Source organism: Paramormyrops kingsleyae, chromosome 4, assembly GCF_048594095.1.
Source record: "Paramormyrops kingsleyae isolate MSU_618 chromosome 4, PKINGS_0.4, whole genome shotgun sequence".
NCBI classification, from domain to species: domain Eukaryota; kingdom Metazoa; phylum Chordata; class Actinopteri; order Osteoglossiformes; family Mormyridae; genus Paramormyrops; species Paramormyrops kingsleyae.
The window spans coordinates 31089106-31111701 of NC_132800.1; the positions used below are offsets into that span (position 1 = coordinate 31089106).

Consider the following 22596-nt stretch of genomic DNA (forward strand, 5'->3'; position numbering starts at 1 on the left):
CCCACCGGCGGTGTCCGCATTTCTCTCTAATGTTTCTCCCATATTGAGACACACTAAAGCTTTATATACCGCCGTCAGTTTTAAGATAAAATTAATATTTAAAATAAACATTAAAAAGCACTGTTTATTAGGTTAGCAAATATTTTTTTAATATTTATTTTAGCACAATGACAAAAAGGCCTTTTAAAATAATTCAATGAATAGATAAAAGCCACACCTTAAATACACTCAATATATCATTTACTCTTCAATGCTGTCACATCAAAATAATAATAAAACAGCATACACTGCAATAACAACCAGTAAATGGATAATCATGTTTTTTTTTCTTAAACATTTTTAACAGTCACTGCATCAAAGACTTAAAATGTCACTCCACTGCAGCCCAGTGACAAACCCGTGACGATGGGACTGACTAGTTTCTTAACCTCAAATAGAAAACCAGACTGATCCGTTATTATTCTTGGAAAACGGCAGCAATGACCTTGGAACTGTTTGTCCATTAACGAGATCTGACGTTTAGCCGTCAGATTCAGTCTGATATTTTTCAAGGGGTTTCACACATTTTCCTGCCATTTCTGTATTTCTAACTTTCTGTTTACAGGTCATGCTTCTAACCACAGAAATCATCCCAAGAGAAAGTGCATTTCTTTTCACCTGCATGTAATCTAGAAAAATATAGTTAAGAGAAATCTCTGCTGTCCGCAGCTGAGCACCGACAGGTCTGCCAATCGAATGTCCGCCGTATACTGCAATACACAATGGTGGGGTGGCAACTGGGCCCCAAACTCAAGTCTGCATCTCTCAAGCTGAACTCGATACTATTGAGGTGCCACTGCAAAAAAAAAAACAACAGGAATCTAATGTTGCACTTTTCCAGTTCAGAGTTCGGGAACCACAGCAAATAGCTCCATGTTTGATATCGAACAGATAAAACCCAAGTTTAAAGCCAGCACCTCACACCGCGCTGTCCAGGGAATATCAATTCCACAAATAAACTCGTACTGTTACTTTCATTACAGTGTGGATTAGTTTCATTTTTCTTCTTCAAAGTTGCGAAGCTTGTTACTGCACATGGCAAAATGTTTCATACAAACATCGGCTCTTTATTCAACCTTCAAATCTCAAGCAGATAAAGGCAGAACTTAAGAGAGATGTGTTAGCAAAGATTAGATTGGAGAAGTTCTTACATACTGTTCCCTGATCAAGATAAATCCTTCGTAACATGTGCTCTCAATTCAATCTGCACTTCAGTTACATAACTGAAAACAGTAATGCACTACAGTAATAATGTCAGTGTGGTTTACAAATGTGAGCACTTGCCACCTTGCAGATTTGACATCAGATATCATGCTATGGCCATGCATTGATCATGGCCCCAAGATGCTAGTATTTAATTTGTTTCTTTGATCGATAAGTTCACGCCATTACACAGCTATGCAGTGGTACACAGGCGGGTACCTGCAAAATCATAATTTTGTAGAGAAACATTAGTATGTATTAAAGCAATAACAATCCATGTTGTATATAGCTTTCGCAGAAAAAATAAATATATGTATATATATAAATATATGTATATATGTATGTGCTATGTTGTCTGCTCATTTTCCAGTTGGATTGGGAATGATTTCAGTGCTCATTTCTAATACCCCAGGTCAACTTCGAAACTCACAAGGAGATCTGGGCGAATTCTCCAGGCAAAGCTGAGTATTCTGGAAATCATACACATACGAATGTTGAGTTTCATGTATAGAAAATACAGCACAGCAATGTGAATAAACCTATTGAGTCACTAATGGTCTCATTGCTTTACCATTTAAATGTAAACATCCTTAAACCCACAACTGAAATACATACAGCAAAAAAAAACCATTTAATTTCCACAACAGAACATATTAAATCATTTGACTTCAGTAGTTATTTGCAACAATATCAACAACAACAAGAGCAACAAAAAGACTTGGTTCTACATGAAATAATTTCTTGAAAAGGAATGTTTCCTAACAAGCAAGTTCATCCCAATCAATTGTTTCCACCATGTATGAAATTATGAGATTAAATATTTAAATTTAATAAATAATAGTCAAATATTAAAATAGAGTCACAATATGTACACTATATAACTTAAGGACAGAAAATACAAATCACATGAACTGTAAAATTTTGACATGGGGGTAAAATCTAAGGAATAAAGTTTTAATCATTCAAGCAACTTTTGAATTAATTCCTTTAGCATTTGTAGTAACAGTTTAGAATAGAATGTCCTTTCATTTATCATCACAGACATTGTGTGACATCACACTCCACATTTTCTAATGGCTTTAACTGTTATCTAAACAATGTATCTCTCTCTGATCATATGATGTATTGTCAGTGGCAGACTCCAGATTTCCTTCTAAAATTGTTAGTAATCTAATCTAATGCCGTGGTTTAAACACTGTGGTCTGGCAAATGACCACCATGCCTCATTCATTAACTTTAAACAGCAGCTGGTAATATTGGGTCTGCTTCATACCGTACTGTCCTGTAAACAGAATTTTAATTTCAAATAATCCAGTACTATACAGTTTGATTTAGGTTACAAGTTAAACTAAATGAATACAGTTCTAAAATATGTGTGCAGTTCTACTGCAGCCTTACTGCGATAGTACCAGTGTGCACCAGCCCTTCCTTCAGGCAGTCACACACCACTAACACACACTGTCACAGTAAGGATTTTTGGCCAGGAATAACATTCCCAAGACGTCTAACAGCAGCACTAACACTTCAGACCGCAGGCTGATTTGGCCCCTGCTCACCACAAACACAATCATTTAGGCGTTCTGGTACTGCTGCTCAAAGATCCGAGTTCTCCGTGCTGTAATACTGCCTTAGAACCCTCTACCACCACATCTGTCAGCTTTTAAAGCGTCTAATCATATTTACAAATGAAGTTTTCCATGCCAGCAACTCTTAATGTCCACTCACACGCTGGTCCGACTGTCCTAGGAATATCTCACTACTCCGTCACTGTTGCCGTTTCCAGTCCAATCCACACCTTCCTCACACACCACCTCCCAACACAAGCCAACATCACCGCACCATCCAGTTCTCTCGATTGTGTAGACATATTGATTCCTCCAAAATCACACACCTTTTCTTAAACTATTACTATTGTTTTACAGAGATTTTTACTGAGACGAGCCAACTGGGTGGTGCCAATGTTTGGGAAGTTCAGCCTCTGCTCGGAGATATTTGTATTTGAATTACTGATTAAATACTAAAGGGATTCAGATGTCATGTGGATGGTCACTGATTTTGTTAAAACTCAGAAACCTGCAAAAGCTAATGAAGCATCGCAATTATCTACTCCAAATGTATCCAAAAAGCACATTTTTCTTGAATCCATCCAAACCATCCAATCTCCATCCCTCACAAGCACCAGTAGCTGTGCCCTACATTCATAGACACCTTCCAGACATGCAGCCTTCCTTCCTCCACAGAAACCATCAACGCTCCGTGTTCCGCCCTCACTAGTGACTGTAGCGGGCAGTGACAGACAGTATATACCTGCACGAAACAGCCCGTTGATAGATGGGAGAGCAGAAATGTAATGAAAGAGCAAGAGCTGCAATTCAAGTGTTGTGTTTGATTAAATGGGCTGGCAATGACCCGGCAAACAAGAGCAACACCAGAATAACAAGCAAAGGCTCAATTAAATGCGCCGGTAATAAAAACCAATTAGAAACTATATTTTCCATTTGAATCGATGAAGTCCATTGGTTCAGTTTCTCTAAGGCATTTGCATAGAATATTTCAGTCCACCACTATGTTCAAGCAACTATTTTTTCACATTATGCTTGCTAGAAACAAAAAATATTCCAAAATTACACAGAATAAAAAAAATGCCCAAGCATACATTGGAATTAACATGAAAAAAAAGATCTTGGTCCTATAAGCAAAGAATATCATGGGCTTGGTCCTATAAGCAAAGAATATCAAGGATATTGCCTTGAATTGCAGAGCCTGGTTAAAACAGGTGGGGGTGCACGATACAAACAGTTCTACGTCAACACAGTGAAAAACAAGCCTGAAAAATCCACCAGAGGGCGCCATTTCCTTTCATTATTTCAGTGAGCGATCAAGAAAAAAAGCACAACCTCTCTGGAGATTTCCACGAGGTGTTATAAGTAAAGCATTTTACTGCTTCATGCTTCAGAGTGAGGCAATATTCTTGCACAAATTTTACAACTGAAATGTTATATCGATCAGCCTAGGCACTGCAACTAATTTTGCCAACCTATATTAAAAATACATGTATTATATTTTCATACAGTTTAAAATTAATCAGGTGTAAATGTGTCTAAGAAAATGGACAACAGCCTGTATTACAACCCAGTTAAACATGCAGGACCATTTCTCCCTGGAAAAAATATAGTCCTGTCTGACAGAAAACACGTTTCCTTTTGTTTTTGGTACAAATTCTTAGCAGTACATTCTACCACCCCACAATCTCTATGAAAACCACTATATTATTTTGTATAGCACTGCAACAGACTACCAAGACTTGGCAAAGAGGTCATATATAAGGGAAATATTTTAACTACTAAACACAGAAGCATCAGTCAATCTTCCAGCTTTCATTGTGAAGACAAAAAGAAATAAATTTGTAAAAACATTATAGGTCTTTGATATACAATTCAAAAATATTTTTAAAGGGATATCAATATTTTGATATATTTTCACCTAAATCTCTATTTAATACTATCATATATTGAACTTTAACTTTTCCCAAAGTTATTAATACTGTCCTAAACAAACCCTCATTTTTCAAATGGAACAGATGGAAAATCTGACCTAAATGAAAGCATCACAGATGTCATAAACAAATGTATAGTTTGGCAAACTTTTGCTACCAGAAGGTAGATTTGGGAGTTGAAATACTATTTTCAAACATTTCAAAGATGACACAAGCTCTGACGCATCATCCGTCACCATGTTCCTTCCCGTTCCTCATGCATCTGGAATCCTCTCTGTTCTCACAGATGTGGAAAACAGAGGCCTGCCTGCTCTGTGATTGGTTGGTGGGAGAGTCCATATTGTATTTCATTGGGTAGGAGGGTAGACTGGTGCGACCGGGTTGCTGAGCTATACGGGGAGCACTGACGACTGCATCACATTTGATAGGTCAGGGGCGGTGACCTCATGCTTTCTTGGGGGGTGGAGCCAGCTTGATGATCTCATCTTCTGATGGCTGGCGAATGATATCTAGAAAGAAACACCAACAGATCAGCCGTTCCTTAAATATATGCCGCAGTGGAGTGAACCAGGAATACAGAAAGTGAGTAATAAAAGCGCACCCTTGTACTTCTTGGCAGAGGGGATCCGCGTCAGCTTGGTGTCGATCTCGTCATCTTCGGAAATCTTCAGCACTGTGGTGCGGTACTCGATGACGCGTGTCAGCAGGTCGGGGCGCCGTGAGATCTCGAAGATGTGCTCGATGTAACAGAGGTTATCTACAGAATCGCAGCATGGGAGAGGCAAAGAAGGGCGTTTACCTTCAGCCAATACTGCGGCCTTGTTTTCCTGTACTGATCATTACTACTACAGACCCGAAATGAGCACAATGGGACAAGCAACGGCAAGAAAATCAGGTCAATAGTGCCTTCTTTTCAAGCATAAAATCAGAATATAAACTTAATTGCTTTACAGTTTTTAGGTACCCCCTGGACAGGATAAGTGTCTAGATGATAGGAGAAGATGGAAGAATTATATTAATCCAGAGACCAACAATCTCTGCGTGGATTCTGCACGTTCTCACCACGTTCCACGCTAATCCCTATGTTTGGCTAACATCCCATCCAAGACACATATTGGTCTATTTCATCTGCCTGGTGGTCGTGTGTGTTTGGGCTCGGTGTCTCTCACCTTGGGAAAGCTTGTCATTCTTCTCCAGGTAGTGGAACCACTCCTTGGAGGAGGTGATAGCATTGCTCTGCTCCTCTGGAATGTCCTCCTTACAAGCAGACTTAAGCTGGTCCAGGTCTTCATTGGTGATGTTCTCAGACAGGTCACTAAGCAGAACACTGTACTCCGACATGTCCTGTAAACAGGGGGCATACAACAGTGTTCTGTCAACACCAGCAGGTTTACAGATGTTCGGACATAAACAGTGAATTTATACCATTTTCCTTCTTTATATGCTAAATAACACCAGTTCCATTAAACATTACTATAAAATTAAAAAAAATACATCTTAGTTTCCATATTCAAACACAAGAGTTGTTACGGAAACTTAGCAAACTGTTTTATCAAAATCAACCTAATGCTGTTAAGTAGCATCTGAGAAACCATGGCAAATGCAAATTAAGATGATCTGAGGCCAATCAGGATCATTTGGTCCCTAAGCTAATAGATCATGAAAAAGACCAAGTGACTGTCTACAGCAGGGGTGGCCAATCTTATCCGCAAAGGGTCGGTGTGTATGCAGATTTTCGCTGCAACTCCCTAATTAGATTACTAATTAGAGGACTGATTGGCTGAAGAGTCCTCACACCTGGGTTTGAACAGCTGACCTACAGGTTATCCCAAAAACCTGCATACACACCGGCCCTTTGCGGATAAGATCAGCCACCCCTGGTCTAAAATATGTGTGTGTAGAGAAAGCTGATATGATCCAACACCTGCATCATGAAATCATAATTACTCATCCAAGCATTTGCAGTTTTACTGGCAGTGTTTCAAAAGCAATTATTTAAGGCAACTCAAAGCCTTTTGAAAGGTTCACAGAATAAAGTTACATTTTCCCTTAAAACTGGCATTTTGCGTTCTAGGAAAACTTCCATAAATGGAAATCACTGAAATTGCATCCAGTGACAACTACCGTGTAAAATGTGACAAGCTGGATCAAACTGGATTTATTTATAATGATCCTTTTGTTTGCCAGTAACAGATTTTGAAAGACTGATGATGACGCGTCATTGGCTGGAAACTGAAATGACTGAATCATCTGCACATGCATTCAATGTGTTCATGCCAGGACAATAAAAACACCCGGACTGAGTTAACGCGCTTTTCACCACAGTCACGAACGCGGAGCACCAAAAGAACAGAGTGAGGGGGCTTCCTTTACAATAGCAACAGAGGGACTTTATCGCTGTTAAAATTCGCTTTAGCTTCCTACTCAGTTGAGAACCATGAACTAATTCAATTTGTTTTATGACCCCACATATTGGCTCTGTAATATAATTTCACTTTGCTTAGAGAACATTCTGCATCATATTTAAATGATTCAAAGTTAGCTTTAGCACATTCATTTGGCAGTTTATTTCAGTGTCACTACGTGAAACAAACGTACAACGAGTAGCACTATGCGTGCATATTTTAAGGCAAAATGCAAATTTTCAAGCAAGCATGTTATCCTCCACACAAAGCAGAGTGGTTGGTAATTCCTCTGCTTTGTTTTCAGTACCTTTCAGCTCGTTTCATTTCTTCCCCTTTGTTTCTCCCTCCCATCCTGTTTGTTTTCCCAGTATTTGTCTAAGTCACCTTTGCGTGTGTTCGTGTGTGTGTGTTTTTGCTCTGACCGTGATATACAGCGTTCTGGAGTGCCTGATATGCGAAAGTGCCCCCCCAAAAGCACCGGGTCCAGCTCTCCTCATCCATCTAACAGCCCGGTGACGCCCACCCTGTCTCTAAAAACACATCACAGCCCTCTCTCTCCGCTATCACACGAGCTCCCGAAATCCAGCAGCCATGCCTCACACTCTCCACGGTGACTTGGATAGGTGTAGGGAGTCAGAAAAACCAGTGACTCGGCCCAACCGAACGGACCACACAAAGAGAAGAGACAGGACATACGCTGCGGCTTGCACCGCTCATTCTTTATCAGTTCCGGAACTTTCGCGGCCTGCGACGCCGAAGCGATCCCCTCTCATCCGCCCTCTAGTGGACAACTACAGAAGGACAATTCCTGGGAGCTTGGGTTAAACCACATTTTGACAATACAAAGACAGCCCCCAACACCTCACTGCAACTATAAAAAAATAATAATAATAATAAAAATCAATTAAAAAAACTATATCCATAGTCACATTCTTGATTCATTATAGATAGTCGCTGTTTTCCTTTAAAACCGCTATGCACCAGCTCTCAAAGCCACAAACAGAGATGCCACATTGCAAGAAATTATTCCAGAACTACCTTCTTCTGATGAATAGGTACAGAAAATGCAATAAACTTCACAGCAACTAATCCAGCATTAATACATTAACAAACAGAGAGGAAAGTCTTCACTCTGTCTTGTACAAGCATACAATATACATACACACCCCCACAGATGCCCACACACATTGACAAATGCGGCAATAAGGCTGCACAGTCTTACTCCGTTACACACCCACACTGCACTGAGCACGCAGTGACGAGAGCCATGTTGGATTGAACAGAAGGCACAGCAGAAGGCATGCCATGGGACTACAGGGGAACCAACACCATAATGAGTCACTTTTATGTTTATCTTAATTAAATCTTTATTATATGCCCTGATGAGGAAGCAAAATGCTAGCAGTAAACTGGTTGTTTGCAGAAGCCACTGCATGCTGGTGTCAAATTTTTATTAAAGCCCCATTTCTCCGTCAAACGTCAGTCAAAAATTACACTTGGTTCTCCACTCCGTTTCCAGGAAGCGGCCCCCATATCACTTGTCTTGAGCATGTTTTGTCTTCCATTATTATGTCCTTTGCCGTTCAATAATGGGTGCGATACAAATTTGCCATTTATTGCACTTTATCGTTCATCTTTTACTTTGTCACACCTGCCCTCATCAGACTTGCCAGAATGGAAACAACAACTGGACTGGCTGTTGAGAGACGGCGTGTGTGGGGCTGCACAGGTGCAAGCAGACGTTTGCTTTCAGAGGGAGGGAGAGGAGACTTTCAGATCTCGCTTTCCTGAGTCTGTCAGCTACCCCGCGTTCAGAGACAAAGAGGACCTAGAAAGAGCCATGCTCCTAGTGACCCCCCCCCCCCCCCGCCCCCCATTACCCATGCCACACACCCCGCTCACCAGCCTGCCATCCAGTCTTAACACATAGCTGATGTTGTCATGGAAACCAGTTTTGCTTTTCAAACAGAACACAGTTGCCTAGCAACGGAAAGCAGCTCCCCCATCCAAAAAAAAAAAAAAAAAACTAACATTGGGCCATAGGGTTGGGGGGTAATATGCAAATGAGAAGCTGTAAGTGAAACACCAAAGGTTAGGGTTTGGGGGGCAGGTCTTCAGAAAAAACCAAGACAAATGAATATATGGAACTTGCTTCATTCCTGGTAAAGGCTTGACCCAACACCAGATATAAACCAAAACCTGGGTTCAGGACCTGACCTGACTCCAACCAGCTACCACAGCAGACCAGACCAAACCTAAACCTACCAATGGACCAGGAACAGCCTTGCACAGTCCAGAATGACAGTTTAATTTGCACGTTTTAGACCATTGACGAGAGAGGAGTCGAAAAATAGGGAGTCAATGAATTCAGGAAAATCTTATTCACCCCAATAACACTGTTTATTGAGCGTCATTATTTTCCATTTTGAAATAATCACACCAAACAAAAGCTGTGACATGAGCACCTGACAGTGAAATGGAAAAAAAAAAAACACAGTACAAACAGAGTCTAGCTTGTTGACAAGCAGATAAACACTATCAGATTGATAAGCTCCTCCTGTGACTAATGACCGAAGCCTGTTTTGCTGTGTGACTTGGAAGCTGCTGTATTAAATAACAGTCATCGACAAAAGAGCACCATTGAAATGCATTAGCCATGCAGAACATATGAGAAACTGTATATATACCAGTAGCAGCCTCGCCAGGCTGGGACATCAAAGCTGTTTACAAGAAGGACAATCAAAATCACAGGTCTGGCAGGAAACATCTGCCGTTTCCCTACGCCCCCTCCGCTTGGCTTCCTATCTCCGCTATTAACGCACAGATGTGACGACGGGGGGGGGGAGGGGGGGGGCGCAACCACGCTTGCTTCTTTCCCATACAGATGTCAGACGTCACGCTCCACCCCAGGACCAGAGAACGGAGGAAGCGACTTGCTTTCTAACTCCTTTTTCATCGAAGCACGAAGGTCAGAAGGTGATGATTCAGACAACGTGCTTTAGGAGAAGCATCTCTCCGTGACATTTCTCACTTTCGGGGGCCGATTCGCTGTACTCGCAGCGGGAATCGATACCGGGGGGGGGGGGGTGCCAGCCTCATGTCCCAGGCCGGCTCCCCAACTGGCCGTCTGTCTTTCAATCTCACCCTTTCTGAGCCTTGTGGACTAATTAAAATCCAGGCCGTGGCCCCAGCAACTGATGCATGGCGTTCTGGCACAACACATCACTTACGTGGGTGGCAAACGTCGGGGGTGGATGGTGAGCTAGCGATGTACTGTAAAATGTCTCAAGATCTCCTGAAGAACATCATTACGTAACAAAAGTTACCACTTCTGTGAACAAAGCAGTAAATAAAAAACAAACAATAATCACGCTCCTTATGCTATTATGAATGAGCATTTGAAGGTAAGTTCCTCTGTATAAGATCTATACTGAGAATGCATTAAGATGCAAAGAGGTCTGATGCAGTCATTAAGCTTTGTTAGATCAGTAGAACAAAAACAGGCTCCATCTCCCTCCACACAACATCCCTGCAAGTGCCCTTGTCACACTCCTCACAACAAGGCTTTTTGAGTCTGCTGAAGAGACCATGCCGTCGCACCGTAAGTACAGGGCAGACTTGCTGCTCAACTCTCACTATGACATCACCCAATCAGCTCATCACCCAATCAGCTCTGCACATGGTGGAGCACACAGAGGTTTTATGTCGCTTCAGCCATTCACTGCAGGCATTCGTTAAAGGAAGGGCCTTTAAAGCGACTCCCCCCCCCCCCCCTCAGCCAAGGAACCTCAAAATACAGCACTGATTTATTCTAAAAACACTCTTACCGTCACCATTCCCTTCAAATCCCTTGACCACATTTCCAAGAACCACAGAATCGACTCAGCTAAAAATAATAGGCTGAAACTGGGTTTAATTGCTGGAAGCAACAGTTGATTTGCTTGGTTTTACAGCTTTGTCTATGACTGCCATTCTTCATTAGTGTGATATTTTGTACAGAAACACTTGGCCTTCGGGAAAAAAGAAGAATAATTGCTGAAGTTAAGCAATTTTCTTTAAGAGCCTATTGACACTTTGAAATGCAAAACCAATTTTAAAATGGGTTTTAGAAAGTCTGCCAGAGATAACGAATTAACGCCACCTGGGGGGTACGGCCCCACCTCAAGCCGCACACATGGGCATTACGCTTTGAAAGTGACCAGTTCGAGGGTGTGCGGTTACTGGGAGAGGGTGCGTGTTCCCTAGAGGTATGCCTTTGGCTTTACTAATCCTTCATAGTGCCCCTTAGCTGCTGCGCTTTGCTTTTATGCGGAAGCCATTTTCAGGTATCGCTGCCTCTGCGTGTGAGAGAACAGCCTGCTCTGATCGACACGGAACCACTGTGACGCCAGAACAGCGATGAACCACGGAAAATCAACTGCTCCTACCCAGAATCTATCACGGAAAACATCATCTATTCAGGGAAAGAGACTCTGGGGCAGAGGAGAGCAGTGGCTGAACCTCCTATAAGGACAGCAAACCCCCTAAGTGAGACACATGACTCTCTCCATGACCAGGAGAACGTTCTCTCTGCTTATTTCCTGTTATTTTCTCTTCCCTCACGAAATTACACCATCTCCCCATTGGGTTCACTTACTATCGCTCCCGTATCCTACCTCTTTCATATTCTCGTATTCACCATTTCACGCTCAGCTCATCGCAAAGTGCCCTTTGTTTAATGGGGGGGGGGGGTGCCTTGGGGTTAAACACTCTCTCTTTCAGAATGCAGCGCTCGGAGCCAACACCCTGTCAGACGGCCCATCAGACGACCCCATTTAGAGCGCCGCAGGACACACAAGCGGCGTTCTGTTTACGCCGAGCTCGTGGGTACAGAGGGAGGCCGCGCCGTTCCACTTTGGCAGGGAGAACCGGGCTGCGCCGCCGTCCAGCGACATTCCAGGACTTTTAGTGCGGTACAGATTTCATCCTCAGACGGCACTGTGTCCACACTCAGACACAGCAGCTGGTATGTCGGAGGCTGGACTTCTGTAGCGAGTGAGGCAGGACAGGCAAGGAAGGGGTGTGTGAGTGTGTATGTGTGTGAGTGTGTGAGTGTGTGAGTGTGTATGTGTGTGAGTGTGTGAGTGTGTGTGTGTGTCTGTGTGTCTGTGTGTGTGTGTGTGTCTGTGTGTGTCTGTATGTGTGTCTGTGTCTGTATCTGTGTGTGTCTGTGTGTGTGTCTGTGTGTGTATGTGTCTGTATGTGTCTGTATGTGTCTGTATGTGTGTCTGTGTCTGTATCTGTGTGTGTGTCTGTGTGTGTGTATGTGTGTGTGTATGTGTGTGTGTGTCTGTGTGTGTGTGTGTGGAGAGGGGGCTGTGTAGGTGTACAGACTGAGCTTCCACCGTAGCCCCCTGCTAAGGACAGACAATGGGACGCTTTCAGCCGCTTCGGTCCATGGCTCTGGCCCACATGCAGAGCAGCTGCCGAGTCACCATTCCCCCGACTCCCAGTATCTGGCCGACTCCCTACGCTCACATGGCCACCTGCTGGCCAAGCCGTGCTGCGCACCAGGAGGCTGGGCTGGGCGTGCATCACAGACACAGAGAAAGAGCTCACAGCAATTGCAGGGCACAGACACAGAGAAAGAGCTCACAGCAATTACAGGGCACAGACACAGCCTAAATCTGCCTCTGTGAGTGAGTGTGAGAGGGAGAATATGCAGGGGCTTGCAACATCCCTTACTGACAAATTCCCTTAGAGGTATCTGGGTCAGGGGAGTCTATGAAATAGAGGAGATGGATGGTAAGAAGAAGTAAAGAAGAAAAGGATGGAGAATGGAAAAGAGGGCAAATGAGACACTGAAATAAAGCCAATCGAGAAAACAAGCATAGGAGGCCGAGAAGTGATATACAAGGAAAACAATGAAGAAAAGAAGTGTAACAGTTTACTTGAAGGGGCACAAATAATGTTGCAGTACATTCTTACTTAATGCATTAACCAGAAACCAAGTATTCGTTACCTACCGATCTCATGTTCAAGCATCATTAATCAGTCGTAACGCTTCATGTATTTCACAGTTATTAGGTTTGTTTGTGATTTGTACTTGAGTAGTAAATGAGTTACTAAGTTACTTGTGTCCCCTCAAAGTGAAACGAAGTATAAGCACTGGGTAATGAGTAACGAACAGGCGAAGGACTAGATATGCATCTGGTTTAGTGGGATGATTACAGCCATTTTTCTCCACCACGTCTCCTTAATGTCTTATTTAGTATTCCTTTAAAGCCGTTTTGAGGGTGTTTGAATCTTCATTGTTGTACTTGGCAGGTTTACCTTCAACTGAACAACAGAGCTATTAGCAACTTGTGCTTTATTAAGGATTGAAGGGAACATCCTATTACACTTACAAAAGGATGCTTTCGGTGCATTTTCCTCATGAAATATTCACAAAAATTCCTTTTTTTTTTTCTTTTACTTTATGCACCCATAACTACTACTTTGTAATGTCTCCTTGATATTGGGTTTTTCAGGAGATTGGGTTTTTCCAGGCAGAAACATACTGAAACCACGTTCACAGCCCACACCGAATGATCTCGCCTTCTCTCATAAACCCAACTCACAAAAAGCTACCATACCAATGAAACCTACCTAGTCCTCTCCATGGGAACTCCGTATTTACATCACAAAAGAGCCCCCTTCTACGCCGTACACCAGCTCCCATCTATACGTCCCATTTAATCTTTCCCTGCCTAATGTCATGTGATGCGTGAGAAATTTTGCTCAGTGTGTGACCAATGAGATTAGAATGTGCAACTCTACTCTCATTAAGGTGACTGCAGTGAAGAACACAGGACAAAAGATCTGAAATAAGGCAAAACACCTTAATTAAATCATTATTATATGGATAAGCAAAATAAATTAGCAAGCTCTGATAACCAGTCTTCTAACCAGCTCAGCCTCAGGCAACCTGAAAGATTCCAATGCAGGTTAAAACTATCTGGAATATACAACACATTAATTAAAACCAACCCACAATGCACTGCTATCTACTGGACCCACATCGCATGAACTGCAGACTGATGACATGCTATCGTCGCAAAAAATGGGAAAAGGCGACTGGAAGGACAGGAAGGAAAGAGGTGCATTACATCGCCACGAATACACAGTGAAGGTTAACTTTGGCTATGACTGTAAAATTCATTGAGTAAGACGTCTGAATGCAGACAGATTGTATGTATATGGCACTCAGAGGGAGGTATTCGTTAGGAGGTAACTGCGTCTGCTGAGATGTCGCCCCCACAGCCCTAATGGAAGATGAAGAACAAGTTTGGGATAGAGAGACAGGAAGAGGAGCCGGAGGGGAGTGTCTGATGAAGGGGGCACCTCTCACCCTCGGCCGTGCCAGGCACTACTGAGCGCGGCCAGGGAACGGATGCGTCTCGGGGGATGGAACACAAAAAAACGCGGCTTGTGACACTACTGTTGCAGAGGAACAACGCACAGAAGAGCCATATGGATGCCGCAGTGCTGGGGCGGCAACTGTCTATTCACTGCAGAGGGTAGGTGACGGGGGTCCATTAGGGACTCGTAGCCCCCCGATTCACCCGTCACCCGGGAAGGGGTTCGGCTGAGTGCCCGCACTGGGCTCTAAGCACAAAGCACAGCACAAAGTAAGAACAGTGCATGAGTGCATGTGGGGGCGGCGTGTGACTCAGCAGGTTTGGAAGCTGAGCCTGTGATTGGGAGGTCGTTGGTTCAAATCCCAAAAAAAAAAAACACTCAGTGAAACACCAAATAATTCCTACTTAATCCAAAAATCATCCCACTGCTACTTTTTGGGAAACATTTTTACTTCATGATTGTCTCTTGTAACTAAGATGACAGAATGGGGAGGATTAATATATTAATTTCAGGGAGGGCCCATATTAAATGTGCACATAAGACTTATTTTACCTGGGATGGTCATGATCACCATCAGGTGGTTAATGCACAGCTGCTGACAGACCAGCAGCGGAACAAACATTCAGTACAGCCAGTGTCAGACTGTCAGTGATGAACACACCCTGCCCTAACCGTGCTGCTCCGAGCTACAGCCAACGGCACCGACTGCCAGGGGTGACAGGACCTTCACTCTCATTCAGCCGTAAAACCTCAGTCCCGTCAGCCAGATGGATGGACCACGGCACACTTTGATCGGCAGAACTACAGCTCACTCATTTGTATTTGGAGAGAATGAACCTGTTTATCTACTAGATCTAAGATCTAAGAATGACACAAAGCGGCATAAATTCCACTGAGCACAATTTATTTTACAAATTTTATACAAATCAAAAGTATCCTAATACATGCTCGTGTAAATGCCAACAAACACACACCTTACTAAATATTCAAATATTAATAATAACAATAAAATAATAAAGCGTAACCATGGTTAGAAAAACACAGCCAGAAGTCAACTATTATTCATTTAAAGGGCCCTCAAATGTAAAATGTTTTAATATCAAGCCTGTAAACACCAGTCATCCCTCTGACATAATGACGGCACAGTACATTCAAAACGGACTGAAATACCATTAAAGAGAGACAGGGAGTACAGCAACTAACTCACCCCACTACAGAAACACAGAATATTAGCTATTCCCACAGTAACCAAGCCAATTACAAAACACGCTCTTGTGTCTGAGCCAGAGAGCGCGTTTCTGCAATAACTAATTGATTTTGCAAAATGGAAACAATTAAGGCCTCAACAACCAAGGTGTTTGTGGGCAACAAGCCGAGGGAGACATTTTCCACTGAATAAACACAGCATGCACACATTTTTTTTTTGAAACTTTGAAGCAGTGCTTCACTGGTTAGTGAAGCAGTGCTTCACTGGCTTCACAACTTCAGGGCTGAGGGTTTGCACCCAGTGCAAAAACAGGCACATAGTCCAAATTCCTCGGAACTGCCCATAGCCTGTGTATGAGCCCTGTGATAGACCAGCATCCATCCAGTACCCGCCCTATGCTGCTATTGGGACAAGCAACTAAAAGATGGATGAACAAACATTTCATTGTACTACCTCCAAATCTAATTGATCTGAGGCAGAGGATCATTTTTATAGTTTCCATAAACCAATACCAGAAAGGCTGGAAGTAAACACAATAAACACAATGTGATGAGCACGAGCAGTAAACGCAGACAGGAAATTGCCTGCAAAAAAAAGAAAATCCATTTCTACCCTCAGGGACGTGTATTGAAACCGGGCTGAACCGGCGTCCAGTCCTCTCCATCCTCTCCACCTCTGGCTTCATTCTTTATAACAGTAAATTAAAACATCATCCTCGACGATGGTGCGAGCTCCAGAAGGATAAAGGGATTCGGTTCTTCTAAAGAGAAAGTGCCAGACCTGGACATGGAGGGCAAAGAAGAGGAACGCGAAGTGCCTGGAACCGCCGGGAGCAAACATGCCTCATGGAAGCGAAAAGAAAATCACAAAATTCTGAAACACTTTTAAAGCTGCAGCAGCAAGGGGTCCAAAAACAAGCCCAGCAGTAATGCTGGAAGCAGTACTGAAGTGCAGTTATTGAAAGAATATAAGGAGAACTCAAATAAAAAGCACGCGAGAAAAGGAGCTCTATGAATAGGGATTATATTGCACTTAAATAATAAATATCAAGTAATTTAGTGACTATTAAGTGATTCCAGCAGAGCAAACTTTCAATTGACAAACAAAAATGCAAAATCCACACTGATGAAAATAATGATGACTAACAGTTCTAACAGTGAGGATGAATAATCATGGGCGTGGTACAGTGAGGAAAGCTTGGCTCTGCTAGGACAAGGACCAAGTGATACAAGCACCAGAACCAGGAAGTCACATCAGCACAACTGCACAGCTCTTGGTTTAAAATGAGTTAGAGGGATTTCACACCCCCAGAGCACGGCCTCCCCAGCACTAAACCAGCTCTGGATTTCTCCAGGAGTAACAAATCCACAAAACACAGATCAACAACGGTGCAAAGCACAGAACAGCAACACAACCACATCACACGGAGCAAGCAGGGATTCTGGTGGATGTGACACGGCCCCCCCACAGACACACAAATAAGGAGAAAGTTGCTAATGAATGAAACATGTGAGGACGGCATGCCAGAATAACACACGGCATGACAGCTACACCAGCAAACCCACACACAGGCGGTTCTGAGAAGCTCTCACTATATCTGCAATGCTCAGCCTGTAACCAAGTGAGCTGTGAAGCATCAGATTGAGAGATGCACAGAATCAGAGGCAGACTGAACACCTACGGCTTTACCTGAAGACATGGTTCTTCTTTCCTAAGCTGTATTTGAAGGGGCAGCTACTGCAAAATCATTAATCTTTTTCTAATACTTCCCAACATCCTCTCTCTCCTATTCTTTTATCATCTTACTTTAGATTTAATGTCGCTTTTAAGCCTCATTTCCCACATTCTCACTCTCTCCTTTTCACACAAACAGAAAATTATCACCTGTACTGAAGCTTACAAACCAAAAGGAAAACACAGGAAGGTGACGAACCTGCGAATGGCGACATGACACATGCAACTAGGGATGGAACGGCGCCCCGCTGTGGCGAGGAGGCCTGTGTGCATCGGGGAAGCTACCAGCTACGTTACCTGGAGTTTCAAGATCATGGGTAAGGTCAGGAAAATGGGATTAAGCCGTGTTTCTACACCAAAGCTACCATTTACTATCAAGTGGGCAGCAGCAATACATGACTGTGTAGGTGGAAAATGATCGCAACTGTAATGACATAATTTCATACTGCCTGGAAGAAGGCAGTGGTGAAGCACTTCGGTACCAAAAGAAACACCAGAATAAATAATGATGGACTGCTGGGATCCTGAGGTTGGAAGCATCCAGTATGTCACTGAGGAAGAGCTAAGGATTCTTTGGAATACAGCCAGGCTTTGTGACGCAGCTCGATCAAAGTCTTTTGAACATCTGTGTTACCGATGCTGACATGTGGGGAAGAAAAATCCGAAGCTGAAAAGAAAGGATCACAACTGGAATATGGAACACGGGAAGAAGGAGCCACGGAACGCTGGACGTGGGAAGGATGGAAATGGACCATTAACAAGTCAACATCGTAGACACGAGTGAACTCGGACTAGGTCACTTCCAGCCAGATGAACGCATCATTTATTTTTCCAAACAAATCTGGAAAGCAACATAATGACCTACAGAATGAACGAAAATCAGACTGGAAGACATTTATTATTTCCCCGTGTCACAGACTTCGAGCTTTCGATAAATGCAGATTACACAGCATAAGATCTGCCTGACATAGAAGCTGGACAAAGGAAGACCAAGAAACAAGACATTATTTGTGACACATCATGGCTAGTCAACAGAACCAAGGAATTTCAGAAGGAGGTCACATGTCTTATTGCACCACAATGTCCTTATAAAGAATCTCTGCACTGGACAATATTAATAAAGGAGTTAGACAAGGATGCATACTGTCACAACACATATTCAACTTGCACACAGAACATGTAAAAAGTGAAGCTGGAATGGGAGAAGAAACAGTGGAATCGACATGAGTGGTAGAAGCATCAACATTCTACGTTCAGTAACAGCCCGAAGTCTCTGCCTTTGCAACAGTGCTCTTTGAACATATTTATGTTTCATTATTAAGCAATTTGACACTCATGGTAGTAACACACTAACTAGGAAGAGAAGAACAGAAACCGTATTTAAAATGAGTAGAGATGCACCAATTGTACTGGCCGATAAAGCAACAGCCATCAGCCAATGGTTAAAAATGAGCCGATATTTACCATCAGTTATTACCTTTATAATGGTGACCCATATTTCATGGCACACCCGCATACTAAAATCAGAAAAACGTCTGCTGTGCTGAATTATTTTAACGTTACCGAAAACAGCACTAGAAATGCATTTTGCAAACATTAACTGCTAAAATTTCATGAGCAGGCTCTACTAATAAACATTTCATCACAGCAAATGTGATTGGTCACCTTAAGGCGAGACAGTAGTAAGAGTATTAAGAGTATGAAGACAGAGTATGAAGCGCTTCTGGAAAATAAATCAGTCCCAATAAAGAAGGCTGGAGTATTGTTGAATAACGGTACTCCGTCAGTAACACGAGCGTTTGATAGTAAAGGAAAATTCAGCACAGACAATGCAAAATCAAAATATATTACTCAGAAAATGACAGAGTTTATCACACTTGATGATCAGCCCTTCACTGCTATAAATATATAAGATGTATATAGTTATAAAATATAGTGCTCTGGGACTGTTGCTGTATGCCACAATTCATGTTTTCTAACCAAAAATAAATGCTCTTCATATTTTTGGAATGGAATTTATTTATTTATTGATTTATTTGCGTGGAGTGAAACTTATTATTAAAGCAGAACCTCCCAGATAATCGGTATCGCTGTCAGTTTTCGAAATAATCACCTATCGATATCGGCCAGAAACCACCCCATCTGCGCATCACTAAAAATGGAGAAAGATTACATATGAACAACCGGGGACTTTTTGTCATATATTTCTGAAATTACAGAACGCACAATAAATTATCATTATTCGGATGCAATACGTTAGGTTAGTCACCAATGAGAATTCAAATGTATACTTTTAGTGTAATTATCCATAATATAAGCTGTTATATAGTTGTAATGGCTATTGTTTTCAAAAATGAAAAAATCAGTAAGAATATGAATACATGCTTAACTGGAATGAAGCTTGGAGGTCACGCTGAAGGTCTCAGGATTGCCATGGTTACAGGAACTTCACAAATCAACATGTCATCAAGGTCAGGAATTAAAACACAGTCTTCAAATACTGCCTATTCTGTCATGATGACAGGGAGAACAGCCCAGTTAGGAGCAAAGTCATTTAGGCAAGTCAGCTCTGTCTTGTTAAATGTGCTATAACTGCTGTAATTCACATTCATTTAACCATAGTTAAGTTGATTATAATTATCTCTTTGTATCGTATTAGAAATGTTTTTTTTATTATTATTATTATTATTTACAGGCAGTTATTAATTATCTGAAAACCAAGTATGACACTTCACTCTGCTAATGTTCACGTGCATTTATGAAAGCCACTACACAAGATGGTTACTAGAGATGGTTCAAATCAGAAAAAGAATCAATGCATGTACGTAGTTTTGAGTGTGGGGGTAACAAGCAACATCTTTAACAAAATCCGTGTTGGAAACCAGCTGCACGACAATTTGAGCAAAATTTTATGACTGCAAAAATGCATCATTTCACATCACAGTGCATATGCACTGCAAATATGCATCATTTCACATCACAGTGCATATGCACTGCAAATAAGCTCTTATCTGTCTGCACTTGACTGCAGTGTTTTTACTGAAAGATCAGCTCCTCGCACATTTTAGGAAAAACAGTCCCAATACAGCAAAATTCATGAATGGAGAATCTGAAAGAGGTTTTTTTGGTTTGCAGGATATGGTCTGAAAAACATGTTAATAACAGAGTCTAACACCTTCCATCAGACCACCCCATTAAAAACCAGTATTCATCACGGCAAGTCCTTCATGTTTATGAGAGGTTAGGTCACGCCAGTCATATTATGCCATCAGCTCGTCACACGGCACCGTGTCATCAAGTGAAATCTTTCTTTTTTTTAAAAAAAAAAAAGAAGAAGCATTTCCTTGATCCACAGTAGGTTTGAAACTAAACTTAAAAAATATCTCCGATGATTCACCAGGTACCAACCATGCACTGATCTCATTTCATTCTGTCACAGTGAATGGCACACCTGCATGCACTAGGGTTCAGCAGGATGGCATCATATGAAATTAATACATCACGGAACAAAGAAATGATGACATTTCCTCGCCTTTGAGAAGCGAGGTAATAACAGACACCGCAATGACTCCGGGGCTGCTGGGTGCCGAGGGAGGGGTTGGGGGGCCTTCAGCCAAACCATTACAAAACCATTATGACCACAGATGAAATGGGGGTATAAAATGCATTGTGGGGTTTATATCAGGGCTCAGATAAAGAGTGAACAACCACAGCCTGCATTTTACACAAAAATAAATAAATAAATATAACTACTTAAATTTAATGGGCCGGTTGATGTTTTGCTGCACGTGTTTTCGGGCGCAATTTAAACTTTAAACATTATATTTGTGTTTTTCTTTTAATTTACAATTTCTGAAGTCGCAATTGTAGGTTCATAAAGTATCTTTCTAAGCGATTTAAAGTACAGCACCGTTGCACCATCGTCGAAACTCTGAGCAGCGCCTCGATACTGCAGCCAGGTTAACCTGCTTCGTCTGACTTTGTGACAGCTGACAGTTTTACAGTCATGAAGCATTTAAAGCGCGGTTCTTAGATACAGCCGCCATCATATTTTCCCGACGCACCTTATAAAACCACATATATCCACCTGTAGATTCCTTCATTTATTAATGTCTTTATGAATTAGATGCGCACACGAACGAAGATGTAATCTAGAAACAGCTATTGACTTGACTCAGAAATGTCGCCATAGAGGACATTTTCGTAAAACCTAGCAAATACATAAAAGTAACGCAATTTAACCACCATCCTTTTAAACATAAATACTTAGGACACATGAGCTATTAAGTTCTTTAAAAAATAAAGTCTGCAACTAGTTTAAGTAAGCCAGTTACAGACAATCCGAAATGTGGATGATGCACGATACACTGTTGAGACATTAACTTACTCCGGATGGAATCAATCAGCCGCGCAGTGATGCTCTTAAACAGCAAAAGAAAAACAAAAAGGCGTTTCCTTATCCCGGTGTCTGTAGCCTTTTCTCACGTTCTTTTGGATTTGAAAATTATCCTTTTGTAAAAGTCCCTTCTTCTTTTTCCCGAGTAATACAAATATGTTGCTGGAGCTACTAAATTATTAACAGTTCGTTCTGAATGATCTGAAACGCGTATCAGTGACAGTAAATTGGATATAAGGTTTATTCTGTGCGCCGGGCAATCGGCCCGATTCGCCCGCTCGTACGTGCAGACTCGCCGGGCTGGGAATGGAAACGCCTTCCCCGTCTCTGCCGTCCGCTCCTCTTCCCGAGTCACACGGCTCTGTAATTCTTCCTTTCCCACCGCACATACATTTCTCCAAGCTGATGTCACGGCTCTTTATCCGGTTTGTAAACTCCTCCTCTTTTTTATTTTTCCTTTTTCACGGTCGATCCACTTTCCCCGATCCTTCATATTTTCTATTACGGAGTGTGAACAGCTCAAGGTTTTCTCCGTGGGAGGTTATAAACACGGGGACGGCGATGCATTTTCCGGCGAGATGCTCTCTGTTAAAACTGGGAATTTACAATGATAAAGTTTAAACACATTTGGGTGGGGCCTGATATATATATCTTAGCTGTTTATTTTTTTTATTATTATTTTTTTTTTTTTTTACAAATAATGCCTTACCGTGTGTTTATGAGAAACGTGAATGAG

General features: G+C 42.1%; 1 protein-coding gene across 1 annotated transcript; it reads right to left on the reverse strand.

The window, feature by feature from the left end:
* Window positions 1-123: 123 nt before the first annotated feature.
* Window positions 124-22293, reverse strand: LOC111854557 (astrocytic phosphoprotein PEA-15-like). Its single transcript, XM_023832616.2, has 4 exons — window positions 21852-22293; window positions 5908-6082; window positions 5340-5495; window positions 124-5247 (listed from the first exon to the last, which is right to left on the reverse strand). Exons 2-4 carry the CDS (start codon window positions 6077-6079, stop codon window positions 5183-5185), a joined length of 393 nt encoding a protein of 130 aa, XP_023688384.1. The 5' UTR covers window positions 6080-6082; window positions 21852-22293; the 3' UTR covers window positions 124-5182.
* Between the last annotated feature and the right edge of the window lie 303 nt (window positions 22294-22596).